Source organism: Dasypus novemcinctus, chromosome X (genome assembly GCF_030445035.2).
Source record: "Dasypus novemcinctus isolate mDasNov1 chromosome X, mDasNov1.1.hap2, whole genome shotgun sequence".
In the NCBI taxonomy this organism is placed as follows: domain Eukaryota; kingdom Metazoa; phylum Chordata; class Mammalia; order Cingulata; family Dasypodidae; genus Dasypus; species Dasypus novemcinctus.
In genome coordinates this window covers 22,028,651-22,049,029 of record NC_080704.1, presented here as the reverse complement: position 1 = coordinate 22,049,029, position 20,379 = coordinate 22,028,651, and the positions used below count along the sequence as shown (strand labels likewise).

Below are 20,379 nucleotides of genomic sequence, written 5' to 3'. Positions count from 1 at the left end.
GGAAATTGAAATGGTTGATACTTAATTATTTTGGTTGTGAGCTGGGAGCACAGATCAGTTTGATGTTAAGAATGACCATTGGATTGTCTGTGGATCTCATGAGGCTAAAGCTTCAAGTCTTTTTGGATGGGTCCATTAAAAAGTTAGTTCTCTGCCTTGAGAGTGAGAATCCTATATCCAAATTGGTTGTCCTTCCTAAGAAGCAAACAATAAGTAATTTTTGTAAAGCCTCAAGCTATTGAGGTAGGCTTGATGCAAATCATAAACTCTGCACATTCATTCTTAAAGAACTATTTAAGAATCAGGAAATTGATACATGAAAGAAAGAAAACTAGGGAGAAAGATGAAGGAAAATGGTTTCATATCCAGGAAGTCCCCACCACAATCACCAGATGATCTCTGTTCTCCTCTGCAGGCTATGGGGGGAGGACACTACTGAGAAGGCAGATGGCACAGAATGGGTGAAATCAGCGGTCATGCACAAATCCTGATGCTTATTGATGATCTTGAAGGAACAGTTGGTTTTAAAAGAAAGAATGAGTATTATTGTTGGAGAAGCAGATGTAAGAGCCATGAGTTGTCTTTTATTGACTAAGGTTCATTTTAATGAGTCAATTAGAGAACCAATTAAGAAATACAGGGGCCATTTCCTAAGACTTTGTCACTATAATAGTAAAGTTGCAGTGTTGGTAACAGTACATCACGCTCTGCTCATCTCTACAAGAGCACGCATCTTGAAGGTGATGTATGGCATAGACCTTTTAGAAGAAAAAGGCCATTATGTACTGGTGAGAAAGACCTCTAAGAGATATGTCTCCACAAAATTTGCCAGAGTGAGTCATGTCAAAGTAGATCCCTTTTTAAAAGGGTTGAAGGAAGCTGAAGAGGAACCTTCTGGTGATAAAGATAACAATATTAAGGTGATGTGTTCAAAGAATGCAAACCCAGAGTTAGAACTGTGAAGTGTGCCATCAAGGACGAAGATGTTGATATTGACGCCATATAAAGTGGTGGATGCAATCTAGCTTGCAGTTTAATACTTAACATTTTTCTGCATCATTAGCTGTATATTACTTAGCCAAAGGGGTACTGATACAAAATACCAGAAATTGATTGGTTTTCATAAAGGGCATTTATTTGGGGTAGGATCTTTACAGGCCATAAAGTATATCAGGCCATAAAGTATAAGTTACTTCCCTCACCAAAGTCTATTTTCACATGTTGGAGCAAGATGGCTGCCAAACGCTGCGAGGTTTCGGGCTTCCTGGGTTCCTCCCTTCAAGGGTCTTGCTTCTCTCTGGGTTCAGTGTTCCTCTCTTCCTAGGGCTTGCTTCTTCCTGGACTCAGGGTTCCTTTCTTCCTGGGGCTGGCTTCTCTTTTCTCTGTGAGCTTACTTCCCTGGGCTCCAGCTTAAGGCTTCAGCATCAAACTCCAACATCAAAACTCCAACATCAGAAACCCTCAATTCTTGTCCTTTGTCATTTATCTGTGAACCCCTCCCACCAAGGGGTGGGGACTCAATGCCCTAATGACATGGCCCAATCAAAGCCCTAATCATAACTTAATCATGCCCAGGTTCAGGTCAATTTACAAACGTAATCCAATATCTATTTTTGAAATTCATAACTGTGTCAAACTGCCAGAAGTTGGAAGAGTAACTTGTATGTGCAAAAGCTAAAGTGGCTTAAAGTATGCTAGACTCTCTATTGCAAGTCTTTCACTGTGAGTGGTCTGAAATGAAGCCCAATGAGCCTGTTCACCTCAGTGAGTAAATGTAGTTTGCTAATATAGAGCTTTTTTTTTTTTTTAAGCAGGTACCAGGGATTGAACGGGCCCTGGTACATACAAAGCAGGTGCACAACCACTGGGCTACACCTGCTCCCTGAGCAGGTTTCTTTTTGAGAAACTGGTGGTAGTCACATTTAGATGAATTTTCATAATTAGAAAAATGATTGTAGTCATTGTCATTCTTACAAAAAGAAGATACTGGAAAGCCAAGGATAGGAGTCTAGGTATAATTTCCTGATGCCCTTGACATCCTTGTCCCCCGTTGAAACTCATGCTCTAAGCAACTGGGATACCCATTCAATATGGTACTTGGTAAATATATGCTGACTACCTGATAGGATGTCTCTGCCTTAGAAGATTGGAAAATTGGATTTTAAGTGATACTTCACAACATCTTTCCACTGGCCTCGACTCAGGTATGATTGAAACAAGCAGTGGGAGAAAGAGGATCTGAATTACAGTAGGAATTGATGCAGTTGACACAGGGGCCCTCTGTCGAGTCAGTCTGGGCCCCATTTCTTTAGATAGCCTTTGGATGGCTGATGTTCCCATAAGCCCAATGAGATTTTTTTTAATGTCTTTGACAGGAAAATTATTCTAAGATCTAGCCCTTTTCATGTAGACACAAGTCTTATTTATATTCTTTTTTTTTTTTTTTTTTCTGCTGGGAGTGGGATCAGCTCACAGATGACCTGGAATATATATATATATATTTTTTCAATATTTATTTATTTATCCTCCCCCCGCCCCCCCGTTGTCTGTTCTCTGTGTCTATTTGCTGCGTCTTGTTTCTTTGTCCACTTCTGTTGTCAGCAGCATGGGAATCTGTGTCTCTTTTTGTTGCGTCTTCTTGTTGTGTCAGCTCTCCGTGTCGGTGGCGCCATTCTTAGGCAGGCTGCACTTTCTTTCGCGCTGGGCGGCTCTCCTTACGGGGCACACTCCTTGCGCGTGGGGCTCCCCTACGCGGGGGACACCCCTGCGTGGCACGGCACTCCTTGCGCGTATCAGCACTGCGCATGGGCCAGCTCCACACGGGTCAAGGAGGCCCAGGGTTTGAACCGCGGACCTCCCATGTGGTAGGCGGATGCTCTAACCATTGGTCCAAGTCCGTTTCCCTAGAATATATTTAAAGATTGGCATGACTGATGCAATCATAGAATCACTATGTGCTAAATCATTCTCCATCATATCATTTCTTTGACTACTGCTTCACTTTGGAAATCAGACGCTTTTGGAAATCAGACACTTTTAAACCAAACTAGAAAACTATAGTTTTATTTATTACCCCTGAGACATTTAACAAACATATTCAAGATGGTATTCAAATCTTTTTAACTAAAATCTTATACATCATTCACCTTTCTTATTTCATACTAGAATATAGTGAGGTCATTATAATTCTCCACAGAGGCCTTTTGTAAATGGCCGAGCATGGGACCAATGTAATGACTGATACTTGTAGAATAATCTGTGGTCTCTTTGGAGGGGGAAAAAAATCTTGATTTCTTATATACCATAGGCGTTCCAATCTGGAAGTTAGCATTTATAAAGCTGATGTTAAATTAATGTCTTCAAAGTTCTGAAAATATAAGCCAGTTTTATATTGTTTTGGTAAAAATCCTCAAAGCAAACTCACTCTACTAGCCTGAGTATCAGATGCCAGGGAAAAATTTTAACTGAGGCAGCTTTCCTATTACTGAACATTTTTTGTTGAGTGGCAATAAAATCTGTCCTGCTTTAATTAGACATTGAGACGTCGTTACCCAACCCTCGGTGGAGCCACGGAGGGGTTCCTTCTTGGCACTGAGGCAAGGACGGAGCATAGAATGTTGAGGTGGAGGGAGGGGAGGGGAGGGGAGGGGAGGGAGGAGTGGGGAGGGGAGGGAGGGCAGGAAGGAAGTCCTTTCACCAGATGAACACTTCAGCTCAGTAACAAGCTGCTCCACCAGGTTCTAGGTTTACTAGCAAGCCGTCCTTGTGACTTGGGGGTTGTAACCCTTCATCTCTGCCCACTGCTCCTTCCCACCGCTCTCCTTTGTCCTCCTCAGTTTGTGCCCTTCCCTTTATCCACTAATGATAGCAGTCACCAAGGCCTTGGAATTAGGGTCTGGGTTACCACATTTTTTATATAGCATTGCTAAAAAACATGTTTACTTGGAGTAGGTAGTAGAGTCTGAGGAACAAGGAAGAATGTCTGATTTACTCAGTTGCAGTGTTACCTTTTTTTAAGGATTTATTTATTTCCTCCCCTTCCCCTCTTCTTACTGTACTGTTTTTGCTGTCTCTGTTGTCTTCTTATTTTTTCTCCTCTAGGATTCACCGGGATTTGATTCTGGAGACCTCTGATGGGGGAAGAGAGGTTCCCTGTCAATTGCGCCACCTCAGTTCCTGGTTTCCAGTGCACTTCACCTTGACTCTCCCCTAGTCTCTCTTTTGATGCATTATCATCTTGCTATATGACTCACTTGCGCAGGGCACTGGCTCAAGATGCGAGCACTTGCATGGGCATGCTTTCTCTTCTTTTTCACCAGGAGGTCCCAGGGATCAAACCCAGGTCCTCCCATATGGTAGGCAGAAGCTCTATCACTTGAGCCACATCCGCTTCCCTGCAGTGTTACTTTTGACTCCAAGCAAATGTCTGTGGGAAGTAGAATTATCCGTTTGAGGTAAGATGGCCAGGCCAGGTTGTAAAGCATGCTCCCATCATCGTACAGTTCTTTCTTGAGCAACAACCTCTAAAGGACAAATTTGGACATGAGAGTCCCCTGTTTAAAGCCCCATCGTGATTATTTTTTAAACTTTTAAAGTGTGACAGTGATACCATGGTTATATATTTTTTCTTCGGGTTCTCATTGTTTAGTGATATAAACTAAAATATTTGGGGATGAAATGATATGGTGTCTGGGATTTGCTTCCAAATAATATGGAAGGGGGTGGTGTGGATGGGATGGCAGTAGAGATTAAACAAGGCTGGCTGTGAGTTGATGATCACTGAGGTAGGGGGATTGGGACAGGAGTTTCATTATACTATTCTGTCTACTTTTTATGTATTTGTAATTCTCTATAATAAAAAAGGGAGGAAACCTACTGTAGATTTCCAGTTACTTCAAGGTAGAATCCAGCCTACTTGATGTGGCCTTCAGCCCCTTCACCATCTGCTACCTATTTTTTTAATCCCCCCTCCTTGTGGCTTTTTTGCGTGCTGTCTGCTATCTGTGTCCATTTGCTGTGTGTTCTTCTGTGTCTGTATTTATTTCCCCTCCCCCCTTGTGGCTTGCTTGCTGTCTGCTCTCTGTCCGTTCTCTGCATGCTTTTCTGTGTTCTTGCTTGTCTCCCTTCTTTTTGTTGTGTCTCCTTTATGCTGAGTCAGCTCTCTGTGGCGTCTGTGAGCCTGCCTTCACCAGGAGGCCCTGTGATGCGAACCCAGGGCCTCCCATATGGTAGGCGGGAGCCCAACTGATGGAGCCACAGCCGCTTCTCCATCTGCTACCTTTTAATTCCTCAGTTTATTTCCTGGCATATTCTGGCCCCGCGTTATTTGCAGTTGCCCTTATGCACCCAGTCTTGCCTCTGGCCCTGTGTAACTACTGTTTGCTTTTCCTCCAACACTCCTTTCCCTGCCTTCCCATCCTCCCATCCTTACCGACTTGCCTGCTTTACTCTTCACATTGTCAGGTCACAGACCAAACCTCACTTCCTCCAGGCCTTCCCTGACCACCCTCTGCCTGAGTGGCAGTTAGGTGCTCTCCCGTGGGTGACTGTCTCGCTATATTTCCCTCATTTGAACCCTCCCCACAGGGGTTCTGACCACGCACTTCCTTGTCTGTCATCTCCATCGTAATGCATGTGTTTCTGAGGTAAGTGCCCTGTCATACTTCTATCCCTGGTGTCCAGCACAATGCCTGGCGCATAGCAGGCAATCACCAAATAAATGAATGAAAGGCCCAACCCAGTGCTTCCTGACCCGCAGACTCAGGTCTCCCAAGGCCATTGAACAAAGCCAGCATTTCCTGGTGCTGATGCACCTTCAGCCTTCCTCCTTGTCTCTCTATGCCCCGGTTAAATTATCCTCTGTGTATTTCTTTGGAGTCTTCAATAACTTCCTGTGAGTCTTGTAAGTGCAAGCAATAAGTCTGGAAACTACATTCCTATAACTCTGTGGCACATGGCGGGGAAATCTCCATTCTAACTTGCAACTCTTACATCCTCTCCAAAATTAAGACTTCTACAGTGGTGTCCAATACTAACAGGCGAATTTAAACATGCTGCTTATTGACGTAAGCGGCTCTTCTGTTTTGAATACCAGGCCCAGTTCCAGAGCAACATTTTTTATTTATTGTCAAGTGGTAGGTGGCCATGTGCACCTGGATTGATGATAAAGGAATGAGTATTGCATCAGTTTGAAAAAAGTAAAAGGAAACAAAGACAACCAAAACATCCAAAGACAGGGAGAACAGTCTAGTTATCAAATACTGAACTGCTATATAGAAGTGAAAATGCATCAACTAGAGCTAGACTTACGAATTGAATTACAAACATAGAGTTGAACAAAAGAAGCAAGTCAGGGAACATATACAGTGTGGTGCTATTTATATAAAGTTCAAAGATATGCAGAACTACAAATCTGTTAGGAATTCATACATGTACATAATCATAGATAGTACATATATACCGCCACGCCCTAACGTATATATACTTATCCACATACACATATTACATATAAGTGGAAAAGCAAGGAAATGATAGAGAGATGAGAAGAGAGGTTTTCTCCAGCCAGAGGGAAGGGGGCCATGCCAGGAAGGGCACGTGGGGCTCTGTCGGTGTTGGTAACGTTCTGTGTGCCTTGGACTACATGGTTTTAAATTTCATTATACTTTGTACTTTAGGCTAAATACCTTCTTTGGATATATGATATATTTCTTAATTAAAACTAAAGTGGTCAGCAAGGTCTAAGTAAGACTGTGTCCCTTGTGCTTCAGAGAAGGAACTTTCTGGATTTTGCGACTCTTCTTCCACACTTCACGGGATAATTTGAGTCAAATCTTCCTTCTCTTCAGTTTGCCTAAAAGGCTGATGGTAAAAGTGCAAATCACAGTAGTTTCAGGTTGGCGAGCGTCAGGAGGTAGATTGAAGAGACAGGGCATCTCTCACCCCAGACCCTGTCCTCTCCTTGTTCATCTCAGATGTGGCCGTGGTGGACATGAGCGACGTCTCCAGACAGCCTTCCCTCTTCTACCATCTTGGAGTCCGCGAAAGCTTCGACACGGCCAACAACGTGATCCTGTACCATGACACGGATGCTGACACTGCTCTCCAGTTGAAGGTAAAGGGCGTGGGCCGCCCTCCTCTGAATACTTTGTTTAGGGGAAGCAGCATTGCCTTTTCAGTTGAAAGGGAACTGTAGCTCAGGAGGTTGGAGAAAGGCATGAACCCTTCCTTCCCACGGTGGGTTCTAGCTCACACAGGTGACTTCCTGACCACTGCATGACCATCTGTGCTACAGATGTGCATTTGGACATTTCTAGACTCGTTAGGGGAGTGAAGGAAAAAACTCTTTTCCGTTTCCATTGCCCATATCTGTGAACCTGCTGAAGCAAACACACCTCTCTGAATCCTTTGATGGACAACTTGACCCACATCTCCACGCAAAAAAAAAAAAATCAGTTCTCAAGTTTGATAATATGGAGATATTTAGCAGTTACCAAAAACCAGGCAGAACATTTTAGTGCTTGCATCATCCACATTTAACGTGTTCTTTTTCCATAGTCTAAAGCAAAGTAAAACTGAGAATTTGGTATTCATGCTCAACTCAGTGATTACTGAGAGTTTTAAAATAGATTTGTGCAAGGTAGATATCAACTTTTTTTGGATGACATGGCATAAAAAAATGCTCATATTTGTAAATTGTAAATGTCTAAGGTGAGTTATTCCAAAATTCCATCAGTATCGATGAATATCTTAGCATTGGTCAGAAAATCCTAGTCTATAGTAAATCATTTTTTGGAATAAAATGTTAGTTTTGTTTACAGCAGTGCTTCTCACCTTGACTGCATTTCAGAATCACTTGGAGGGTGTTGTAAAATCCCAGTACTCAAGCCATGCATCAGACTAGGTTCTCCAGAATCTTTGGGCATAGGGCCCAGGCTTTGGGATTTTTTGTCATCGTTGGGGAGAAATTCACATCTTAAAAAATTAACCTTTTTAAACTGGACAATTCAGTGGCATTTGCTACATTTACAATATTGTACAATCACCACCTCTATCAAGTTTCAAAACATTTTTATCACCCCAAAAGGGAGCTCCATACCCGTTAAACAGTCATTCTCCATTCCCCACCTTCCCTCAGCCTCTGGCAGCCACTAATCTGGACACTTAATATAAATGGAATCATACAATATGTGGCCTTTTGTCCCTGGCTTCTTTCAGTTAGCATCATGTTTTCAAGGTCCGTCTGCATGGTGGCATAATCAGAACTTCATTTCTTTTTAGGGCTGAATAATGTTCCATTGAAGGATAGACCAACATTTGTTCATCCATTCATCAGTTGATGTACACTTGGGTTGTTTCCATCTTTTGGCTACAGTGAATAATGCTGCTATAAACCGGCGTATACAAATGTTTGAACAGCTGTCTTCAATTCTTTTGAGTATATACCTCCGAGTAGAATTACTGGGTCATTTGGTGATTGTGCATTCATTGGGATTTTTTAACCTCCCCAATATGCAGCCAGGATTGAAAACCAGTGATTTAGAGAGTCAGCTTTCACGGATGTCATTTCTAAATGTCCAGCTCCCTCCATATTGAAAATCACTAGTATTTAAATAGCGTAATTTTGCAATGCCAAATTGGACATGTTTGGTTGTTTTTCTTCAGATTTAATATTAACCAGATTTTCTGGCTTCTATATTGATTTGGGATTATTTTCTGGTAGAAATATTACCAGTTCAAATGCGTAAACTGTATTGTTATAAATTACAGACACTTTGCTTGGATGTATAATCTGTAATTATAGCACAGTACTGTGTTTTAAGTAATTCATACTACATGAAAGAAGAGAACGTTTTACTATTGTACTTTAAATTGTAGAATAGTTCCCAAAAAGGTCATAAATCCATCTTTACTTAAATATTTTTTTCTTTTCCTGATTTTCGCTAAGGTAGTTATGCTTATAAATATTTAGAACTTAGAAAATATAGGTTAGTAGTCTACACTTTCATATTTTAATAGAAACATAAAATTAGGATTTTTTTTCCATTTCAATGTATTTTCTCCCTCAGTTACATCTTAATCAAGTTCTCTGGAAAGTCCTATGACTTAGATATAAATGTTAAGATTAATGATACAGAAAAATATTTATTAAAACGGAAATGGGTAGTCAGTTATATCTGATACCAGAAGAAGCGATCTCTGTGTGTCGGTAGAAAATAGAAATCTCAGTACACATTTTGTAGGGCAGCTTGGTTTAATTATATTTTCTTTTGGGGGCAAATGATTGTTTTCAGTGCCTAATGATATAGCCAATGGCCGTATAACCATCACACTAAGTTAACAGATTACAATTGTCACTGGATTTGAAAACTCCTAGACAATTGTGATGTGGCATCAGGAATCCTACCAGCAGCGCCCTTTCTGTAGGAAGGCTGACTGCGGGGTGGCTGGCAGCCTTCACATTGGTTCATTCCAGCATTGGTGACTGAGGACCCGCTGTGCTCCAGACCTGAGGGCACCGCAGTGGTTCCCAGAGCGTCGTTGCTGTCACTGCCGTTCCAGTAGATGAGAGCCAGGGCATTCAGATGTCCCGGACTTGAATCTCGAGATACCTTTTGGGCAAAAAATACTTTACCGCAGCTATGGGAAAATCCTGATAAACATCAAAGCCCCCCGATCGTTGCAAAGCTAACTGATAGTGATCGGTTTTCCTTTGGATATGAATTTTGCAATTCCCAGAAGACATCCTACTTGAAGGTTTTTGCAGGGAGTTTCAGCTGATTCTTGCTCTAAGGCAGGGGCTGGATGGGGGAGAAAGTGCTTATGGAAATGAATTGTTTTGAAATCTTTAATCACCCTATCTCTTTCTTTTTTAGGATATGGTCACTCAAAAAAACACAGTAAGTATTACATTTTCAGCTTTTTAGCCTCAACCATGAACTGTTTGCCTGAAAATAATGCAGAGCGCAATGTTACTTTTTTAAACTTTATTTTTGAAGAAGTTTTAGATTACAGAAGTCACATCGAAAGTATAGGGGATTCCCATGTACCCCATCCTGTCCCCCTCTCACATTTTTCCCTATTAATCTTGCATTAGTGTAGTACATTTGTTACAATTCATGAACACATATTGAAGCACTGCTAGTAAGCATGGTCTCTAGTTTATATTATGGTTTACACTTTGCACCATGCAATTTTCTAGGTTTTGACAAAATGTATAATGGCCTGTATCCATCATTGCAAAACCATGCAGAACAATTCCAGTGCCCTAAAAATGCCCTGTGTTCCACTTAGTCTTCCTTCTGCCACCCCTCAGAACCTCTGGTACCCGCTGTCTTTATATGTATGTTACAAGTTCTTCTGTTACTACAGTAATAGTCTACTTTGGTCCATGATTGTATTCCCCCCCTTATGTTCATTCTTTCCTCAGTGTTGAGGATTTGGGGATGGTGATGCCTGCTCTGCCTCAGATTGAGAGGGGGCTTAGATCTTATGGGACAGATAGAAAGAACTATTTTGCTCAAAGTTGTAGGCACTCCATGCTTTTCGGGATGGGTGTCATTTTGTTAGTTGTCCTGGGTAGTCCAATGGATTGGAGAGTGGGTGTTGGCTGCAACTCTACTGAAATTCAGGGCTCAACTGGCATATGAACAGACGAAGATTTAAGTCTCTGGGATTTACATTTAACAGGTATAGTGCTAATTAAATAAAAGGGGCAGAAGAATCATATGTAGGGAAATTGTAAATGAGTCTAGCTCTGTTACAGCGGGGAAATAGGTTATGAAGTATGCCCAGGTAAGGCCTACTGATGGCGTGCTGATTTCAAAGGATTGTGTGCCCTGCCTATAGTGTCCAGATGTCCCTAGAGCCCTCAGGAGTGTCCCTGTTTGAGGTTTTGTTCACTGTGGCAGTCAGTGAGAGCTGCCTGAGACATGCGTAAGTGTAGCCTCTGGAATGACTCCCCCCCTCACTTTGAAATCTCTTCGCCATAAAAACTATTTTGGATTTAATTCTCCCCCGTTTTGTTCAAGGTCTTTTTCCAAATGCTTCACTGGTTCCTGGGAGTCACGTCCCATGCAGGGAGTGGGAGGCGGGGGAGAAGGTAGTAAGTTTATTTGCAGAGTTTAGCTTAGAGAGAGACCACATTTGGGTAACAAGGAGGTTTCAGAAATTAACTCTTACGCAATAGATATTATTAGGCTAAATTTCAATTTTACAAGAAAAAGGTTCATAAATAAAAGCATTAATATCAAGAGGTTGACATAGTGATCTGTTTTCTTTTATTAGGCACTCCCTGTGTACTCCAAAGAGTTTTGCCACTCTATCAGAGAATGTAGCAGGACTTCCCAGGATGGGAAACTAATATTTTGTTAGTTATTGTGTGGGTCTCCACCCACTGAGATAACACCCTGTGACAACATGAGCACACTCATATTCCTTAGAGGCGTGCCTCAGGTGTACCCATCCCCATGCATCTCCCCACCACTGTCACCCTGCACCACTGACCCTCGCCGCCAGAGTAGCTAAAAGAACGTTCCCACAATTGTGTTCCCAATCACAGTCCTCTACCTCCCCTGAGTTCAACTGTTCCTTACTCCAGCCTTCCCCCCCAGCTCTATGGATAGCCCACCCCCAACTCTGCTCACACTCACACTCAGGGTTGGGAAAAAAGTCTGATTTTGATAGACTATAATCCCTTATCTCTCTGTCCCCCTTCTGTCTCCTTGGAATCTATTTGAACCTGTTGATTTTTTCCCCCTTCCTTTTATATACTTTAAAGCAGACATTAAACATGTGATGGGGACCTCATTTTTTTTTTTAAGATTTATTTTTTATTTATTTCTCTCCCCTTCCACCCTGCCCCCCCAGTTATCTGCTCTCTGTGTCCATTCGCTGTGTGTTCTTCTGTGTCCACTTCTATCCTTGTCAGCGGCACCAGGAATCTGTGTTTCTTTTTTTGCATTATCTTCTGTCAGCTCTCTGTGTGTGTGGTGACATTCTTGGGCAGGCTGCACTTTCTTTCATGCTGGGTGGCTCTCCTTATGGGGCGCACTCCTTGCACGTGGGGCTCCCCTACGCAGGGGACACCCTTGTGTGGCATGGCACTCCTTGCGCACATCAGCACTGCGCATGGGCCAGCTCCACATGGGCCAAGAAGGCCCAGGGTTTGAGCCCTGGACCTCTCATGTGGTAGGCGGACGCCCTATCCATTGGACCAAGTCGGCTTCCCCCAGGACCTCATATTTTTTTAATGTAACATTTATAAGAAAATAAAGAAGGAAAAAAAAGTCACGGAATTGTAAACCTTAAATAAATAAATTATATGGTATATGAATTATAGCTCAATAAAGCTGTTATATATATTTTTTAATTTACTAAAAAAAATAATGGCTTATCTGAAATTTTAAGCTTGTAAGATTTACTTTTCAAAGAATTGGAGGAAAAATAAGAGTCTTTATATTATGACCCTTAAAAAAGGAAAGTACTATATATTAGGACAGTTTTTTCTAATGCAGGACATAAGCCACATTTTGTTGTAAGAGCATTTGTCATAGAACATTTCGATTTAGTTGTTAAGTAGGGAATTACACAGGACAGAACAGTATTTAGCAAAATCTCTTGGAATCTTGGTATGAAAGATTTGAAATAAAAATATAATGATCTAAACCATTGCATTTATTGCACATTGTCTTCTGTCACTCAAAGGATCACCAAGGAAAAATGTAAAAGTTGCATATGAGGTTCTAGTATTACAGGGTAGAGTAACAGCATGGCTATAACAAATTGCAAAATTTCTAAAATTTATACATTTAAACCTATTTAAAATTAGGAAAATTGTTAATAAGGATATTGAAAAGTTCATGGTGTAAAATGTTTTGACAGACATATTTTTTTAAATGTTTTAATCGTTTTGGCTGTTACAAGAAAACAAATATAGGCTACTCCGAATATCTAAACCGATCATTTAAGTCATAACTATTAAACCACAAGTGCCAATTTGTATTGTACTGTGATTTCATTTTAGCTTAAAAAGTTGGATGATTTTGTCTGTTTATACTAATACATTTTATTTTAAATTTTCAAATAACACGTGTTCATGTAGTGCTATGTGTAAGCCACTGTTTACACTGTTTTGTGTGATTAACAAATATTAGCTCATTGATTCCTTATAACAATTTAAAGATGAGGAAACTGAGGCACAGAGAAGTTATGTAACCTGCCCAGAGTCACACATTTAACAAATGACAAGATTTGTATCATGATAACATTGATGCAAATACATTAATCCATACTCATTATTTATATTCTGATTCTGAGGTCATAATTTTATTAATATACTTTAATTTTTTATTTTTTATTTTATATTTTTATATTTATTTATTTATTTCCCCTTCCCCGTTCCCCCCTCCCCCCAGTTGTCTGCCCTCTGTGTCCTTTCACTGTGTGTTCTTCTGTGCCCACTTGGATTCTTGTCAGCAGCACCCAGAATCTGTGTCTTGTTGCGTCATCTTGCTGTGTCAGCTCTCCGTGTGTGCAGTGCCACTCCTGGGCAGGTTGCACTTTTTTTTCACGCAGGGTGGCTCTCCATACGGGGCGCACTCCTTGCGCGTGGGGCTCCCCTATCCAGGGTACACCCCTGCGTGGCCGGCACTCCTTGCATCAGCACTGCGCATGGGCCTTTTCACCACATGGCTCAGGAGGCCCAGGAATTGAACCCTGGACCACCATGTGGTAAGCAGACACTGTATCAGTTGAGCCAAATCTGCTTCCCCCATTTGATTTTTAAAAGTATATTAAGGGAAGCAGATTCGGTCCAATGGATAGGGCGTCCAAATAACCAGATCTCCTCGCTGTGAGGAAACCTTCATCAGCCTCTTCTGCCTGCTCAAACCATAACCTATGGCAGCCTGTAGCATATATTTGTCAAGATCGTATTTTTTCACGCCTCATTATTTCAGATTTGAGCAGGACTGGGGCAGAGTTTGCATTTGTGCTGCTTGTGAAGAATATGTATGTTAAAGGAATACTGTAAATAAGGTTTCAGCAAAATTGTTTGTTTTAGAAATAATTTTGACAACATGTAACAGTTCTGTACAAATTGCAACTTCAGTTTGCTACAGAGGCTCAGAATTATTTAGTTATATTAACCACAAATATTTTCCTATAATTATAACTATAATTTTAGGTATTCTCAAGAAGCTGAGATAAGGGAAGGCAAGTATAGAGTTTGTTAGTTTTTTTTTTAACACTACTGAATCCTTTTTTAAAAACTTTTTATTGTAGCATATATACAACTCAAAATATCCCATCTTACCCACTTTCACACTATTGTGTTACCTTCCCCAAAATCCATTACCCAAACTCAAAACTTTTTCATTACCTTACACCCATTAAGCAATAACTCCCCTTCCATCCCCTGGTAACCTGTAATCCACTATCTGTCTCTGTGAATTTACTTATTCTGGGTATTTCATATAAGCGAGATCATACAATATTTGTGTTTTTGTGTCTAGCTTATTTCACTCAACGATGTCTTCAACTTTGAGTCATGTTATCGCATGCATGAGAACTTCATTCCATTGAGCATATATAGCACATTTTGTTCATCCATCCTTCTATTGATGGATACTTTGGTTGCTTCCAGTTTTTGGCTATTGTGAATAATGCTGCTGTGAACATTGGTGTACAAATCTTTCGGAGTCTCTGCTTCCAATTCTTCTCGGTATATGCATTTCTGATTCTTTTTATTTCTTCCTGTGCATTCACGTTGCCATCTGGTATCATTTCCTTACTGCAGTACAACTCTCTTCCCACTCATCTCTTTTGTGCTGTTATTGCCAACCGTATTATGGTTCTAAATGTTACAGGCCCCAAAATACAACTATATATAGATAGTTTTATGCAGTTGCTTTTTAAATCAGTTAAGAAAGGAGAAGAAATATGTCTTATATAAATATGTCTTTTTAATTGTCTACATGATTACCTATACTGACACTCTTTGTGTGTGTGTGTTTTTTTTAATGTGGACTAGAATTACTGTCTGGTGCCACTTGCTTTCAGCCTGAAAAACTTATTTTAGTGTTTTTAAATACTAGCAACTAATTATCTCAGTTTTTGTTTATCTGAGAATGTCTTTATTTTACCTTCATTCATAAAAGTTTTGCTGGATATAAGATTCTTGGTTGACAGATTTTTTTCCCTTTCGACACTTTGAATACGTCATCTCCTTCTGACCTGCATTTTTTTAAATTATTTTTTTCTTTATTAGAGAAATTGTGGGTTTATAGAACAACCATGCGTAAAATACAGAATTCCTGTATATCACCCCACCACCAAAAAAATTTGGAGTTCTTCATGAATTTGCATGTCATCCAGAGGCCGTGGTAATCTTCCCTGTATCATTCCAATTTTGGTACAAAATGAGCATACTTCCATTGTTTCTGATGAGATGTTAGCTGTTAATCTTACCAGGGTTCCCTTGCCCTGGATGAGTCATTTTTACTCTTGTTGCTTTCAAGATTTTCTCCTGTTCTTTAACTTTCAGCATTTTTACTATGATATATCTGTTTGAGGGTCTCTCTGCGTGTATCCTACTTGGAGTTGGTTCAGCTTCCTAGATGTTTAAGTTATTTATTGTTTTTCAACAAATTTAGAATATTTTCACCCATTATTTCTTCAAACATTTTTCTTTCTCTCCTCCCTCACTTTTGGTATCCCATTATGCATATGTAGGTGTGCTTAAGGTGTCCCACATTTCTCTAAGGCTCTGTTATTTTTTTTTTCATCTTTTTTTGTCCTGTTCTTCGGATTGCAAAATCTCAATTAATCTATCTTCCAGTTTGTTGATTCTTTCAAGGCTATCGAGCCTCTCTAGTGAATCCCTCGTTTATACTTTCCAACTCCAAATTTCCATTTGGTTCTCTTTTTTCATAATTTCTAGTATTTTCTTGCTATTCTCTATGTGATGAGACATTGTCATCCTGCATTTAATTCTTTAAGGATGGTTTCCTTTCATTCTTTGAACATACTTAAAATAGCTGCTTTGAAGCCTTTGTCTGCTAAGTCTAACATCTGGGTCCTCTCAAGTACTGATCACTCCTATTTTTCCTGTATATGGGTAACACCTCCCTATTTCTTTGCATGTTTTGTATTTTTTTTTTTTTGAAATCTGGACATTTTAGATAATACATTTTGGTAACTCTGGATACTACTCTTACACACACACACACACTCTCCTCTCATGTCTCCAGGGATAGTCCACTGAAGAAGACATTGATATTTATTCAGTGTGTTCAGTGGACTAATTCCTCTGTAGTTTGTAGCTTCTGATGTTACTTCTCAGAAGGTACAGCCTTGGGCTTGTGCAGTCACTTTCACCTCTGCTGTCCCCAGAGATGACTGAGGTTTTAGCCAGGCTCTCTGTCTTCCCTGATCTTTCTGTTGAGCTTCTTGCTAGTATCTATTGGTATCACACCCAGCTCCTAGCCTCCCCTAATTGTTAGCTGATTGCCCTATTTTCTTTTTACAGTATACTGAGGTATAAATTTCTCCACAGTCTGGCACAATTAAAGTCTGGCTCATATGCATGGGTAGACTTTGAGGACAATCTTTGAAGCTTGCTCTGACCCCAGGAAGGCTCTTATGTGTGTCTTTTGATGGTTCTCTCTGTTAAACTTCAGGCTGGTCTACCATTTCATTTGTTGTTATCATGGAGCTGCCAGCCTCCTCCTAACTGTTCATCATCAAAATCTCCATCGTTTTTGACAGCACTGTTAGACCTGTTCGTCTCTATTTCACATAAAGTGAACCCCTTGGGGAGAGCTACAGAGTTCTCTCTTTCTGCTTCTCACCCTGGTCAGAACTTCTGCACCACTGCTCCAGAGCTAAAGGTGGGGACAGCAGCCCACTTTCCCTCAGCATGGCATCCTGCTCTATGGGGAGGGGAGGATACTAGGCAGGGGTGGTAGCCTCTAGTCTTCTCAGCTTGCCTCTCCTGGCATGGGAACGTCACCTTAGAAGCAAATTGGGGCAATGACAATTAAAGGCTCAGTAGTCTCAGCCTGCCTCACCTAGGGTAAAGCTTCTGTCCTACAAGTAGACGTGTGGAGCCTAGGAAGAGAAAGGGAGTCCTGGTCCTTAAGCCCACATTTGCCTTAAGTAGAGGTACTGCACCTTGGGCTGGGGAGGATGAGGATGCTGTGCCCCTCCCAATGAGAAACTGTTGGCCTAGACTGGGAGCTGGGGAGAGAGGGAGCTCTGCCTTCTCAGCCATACCTAAGCAGAGTAGGACTTCTGTCACTCTGAGCTGGGGTGCAGTGGAGGAGAAGATAATGGTTCAAATGCTACAGAGTCTCACTTACTTGCCAAGATTTAATCGATCTTCTTGAATAACTATTTCTCTGCTTTCTGTATGCCCTTGGGACAACATAGAGAGACTTTAAAGGGTTGTTGTAAAACTATTTTCTCAAGTTATATAGTTGTTTTGCTTGGGAGAGCGTTTGTGGAATGCCTTACACCTCCATTCCAGCTATAAATTTTTGAAAGTAAACTACATTTCTTCAAATATATTTAACTATCCAGACTTTACTGATCCACACGGCCCTTTTGCCCTTCACAGTCTGAAAGAGGGAGGCATTTACCATACACTATCAACCTCTTTCAGGTAGAAAAACAAGCGGTTGAACTTTTGAACATATAAATGGTATTTAATTTAATTTACTTTAGCAGCATGACTTTCTTGGCAGAGATGAGGGAGAAATTTGTCTCGAACCTACCAAACCATTTAGTTTGCTGGACAATTTGAGTCTGTCCTTGAGAAATTGAAGGCATTACCAGGAAGAGTTGGGTCTTTGGTCCTCTGCTGTCAGCAATTTGTAGTAATTGTGAAGAAGCAGCCATGAGCCCAGTTTCCCTGCTCCCCAATAATCAGTCACATGCCTGAATTTGTGCCCCTTTTATTTATACCCTCATTTGTGGTTTGAAGGGTCTAACTTCAATAGCTGGTGCCCACAGGGGCAGTTTCTAGCTGCTGTTTTGCAGCAGGATAAGTATTCTCAGAACATCTTTTCAGGATCATGGAATATCGGTAAGCTTAGTCTAAGACAAGGGTGGGCCTGCTGCCTGTTTTTGGTGGATTTTACATTTTAAAAGGGTTGGGAAAATCATAAGATTATGATTTCAGGGCATGTGGAAATAGGAAATTCAGATTTCGCTGTCCATAACAAAGGCTGATTGGAATGCAGCCACGTCCATTCATTACACAGTGTTTGTGGCTGCTTTGGCACCACCACAGCAGAGTCGGGTACTTGCGACAGAGGCTGTGTGGTCCCCAAAGTCAAAATTATTCACTCTCTAGTCCTTTACAAAAAGTTTGCTGATCCCTGGTTTAAAATGTGTTTCAGTGGAGCAGCACGTTTCATTTTTCTTAACAAAATATTTTTAGGGCCCTAAAACGTATCCCAACAGGGCCATAGAGGCCCAACAAGTTACACAAGAGAAGGTGTTTCAGGGCCGTTATTATATTTTGGGTTCAGATCAAAATAAGAATGCTCCCTGTCTTGGTGCAAGCAAGTCTTATTCAAAAGGAAAGCTTAAAAATGAATTTGAAACTAGTTCCCCAGTGTTGTAACTTTTCCCAAAACTGCTGTTTGATCTGAGATCATGGTATTCTGACAGCTACTTCTGTAATGGATGAATTTCTCTTTAATTTAGAAAAAGACTTCCCCCTTATCTGACTTCTCGTTCTTGGGAAAAAATGTGCTTTCCAAGGTTATGTCACCATTATACTGAAATATCTAGGTAAATCCACTAGTTCAGTTAAAAAATGTAGAGGGACAAAATCAAAGGAATTCTTTTTGGAATCCTATAAATTCATAAAAACTTAGTGGAGAGAGCATTTTTAAAATCCAAAGTTTTAAGCTAGTTGCTTTTTATGACAGTATAGACAAGTGATTGACTATCATGATAAAAATGTATTTTGATCCTCCAAATATACTAAAACAGCATTGAGCGCATGCTCTTTATTTTTAAATTATTTTAAATTTTAGTATACTTTTATTTTTTAAAAGATACTTAGATTACATAAACGTTATATTAAAAAAATAGGGGATTCTCATATGTCCCACTCTCCCCTCTCCCACATTTTCCCACATTATAAACATCCTTCATTAGTGTGGTACATTTGTTACAACTGATGAGCACATTTTGGAGAGCTCATGCTTTTTGAAGGTAATGCTTATGCTGTACAAAGGACCACAGTTCATAAGCAAGCTGTCATCAGGCCATAGGAAAAAGATAGTTTTACCTGAGAATTATCTGACTATGAAAAGACTAACAGATCCTCTCTTCGCTACATCTCCAACTCATCATATTTATTAGTGCCTACTTCCTGCAAAAACAATTTTTAAATAATTGTTTAATAATTATTATAATTTTTAATTAAAAATAAAAATATTTTTAATAATAGTCCACCTTTAGTTAAATGATCAAAAAATATATATGTTCCATTTATACGAAAGAGAGAAGGATCATCTGCTTCTACATTGCCATCCATGTTTATCAATTGTTTCAAGTTCCCTCTGTCTTTTTGTGGGGGAGGGGAGGAAGCATGTAATGTGGCCCTGTGATTTCCGAGGCTTAAAGCCCCGAAATTTCTGCAAAAGAAGTTGAGTCATACCCAGGTTGGTTCAGTGTTTGAAACCAAATTTATGCCATTCACCTCCGAGTTAGAGCTTGGGAAATTGTGTAGTTTCCTCTCTTTTGCCTAGTCGATAAGGTCCTCAGGTTCATCTACCCAGGCACAAATCTCCTTCCCCATCCCACCGGGCCTCACCTGCCCAAAGCCACAGCTCCTCGTCCACGCCAATTCCTTGCTGAGACATTTTCGTGTCTTTTTTTCCAGGCATCTAGTGGCAACTATTATTTCATCCCGTACATCCTGATGCCAGGCGCTGATTATTTTTGCTGCGAGAGTGAGGCGCAGAGGCGAGCCTCGGAGTACGTGCAGCCCAACTGGGACGCCATCCTGAGCCCGCTGTGTGTGCCCCTGGTGGACAGGTTCACTCGCCTCCTCAAGGACATCCCCGTGACCTCATGGTAATGCCCATCAGCCACCAACATCCCCACGAGCCTCGACACAATTTCCCCTTCACTTTCATGGAGGCAGTAGACCCTCAAGTAACCAGAATGCTTGGAGAATGGGGACCTTGGGCCAATTTTTAAAAATTGTGGTAACTTAGGTAACATGCAATTTGCCATGTTCACCATTTTAAAGAACAGGATTCAGTGGTATTAATTGCATTCCCAATGTTGTGCTATCATCACCACCATCCGTTACCAAAACTTTTTCATTACCCTAACCAGAAACTCTCTACCTATTAAGCA

General features: G+C 40.7%; 1 protein-coding gene and 2 pseudogenes across 1 annotated transcript in view; 2 read left to right on the top strand and 1 right to left on the bottom strand.

The window, feature by feature from the left end:
- The first annotated feature begins 457 nt into the window (after positions 1-457).
- Positions 458-1,006, top strand: LOC111762280 (eukaryotic translation initiation factor 5 pseudogene; annotated as a pseudogene).
- Positions 1,007-1,231: 225 nt separating this feature from the next.
- The window catches only part of MAP3K15 (mitogen-activated protein kinase kinase kinase 15), a 98,170-nt gene continuing 79,022 nt past the window's right edge, over positions 1,232-20,379 (top strand). Inside the window, 4 exon segments of the mRNA XM_071213256.1 lie at positions 1,232-1,268; positions 6,972-7,111; positions 9,873-9,896; positions 19,898-20,091. Of these exon segments, the coding sequence (XP_071069357.1) occupies positions 1,232-1,268; positions 6,972-7,111; positions 9,873-9,896; positions 19,898-20,091 (395 nt within the window).
- On the bottom strand, positions 15,334-15,433 carry LOC111762284 (U6 spliceosomal RNA; annotated as a pseudogene).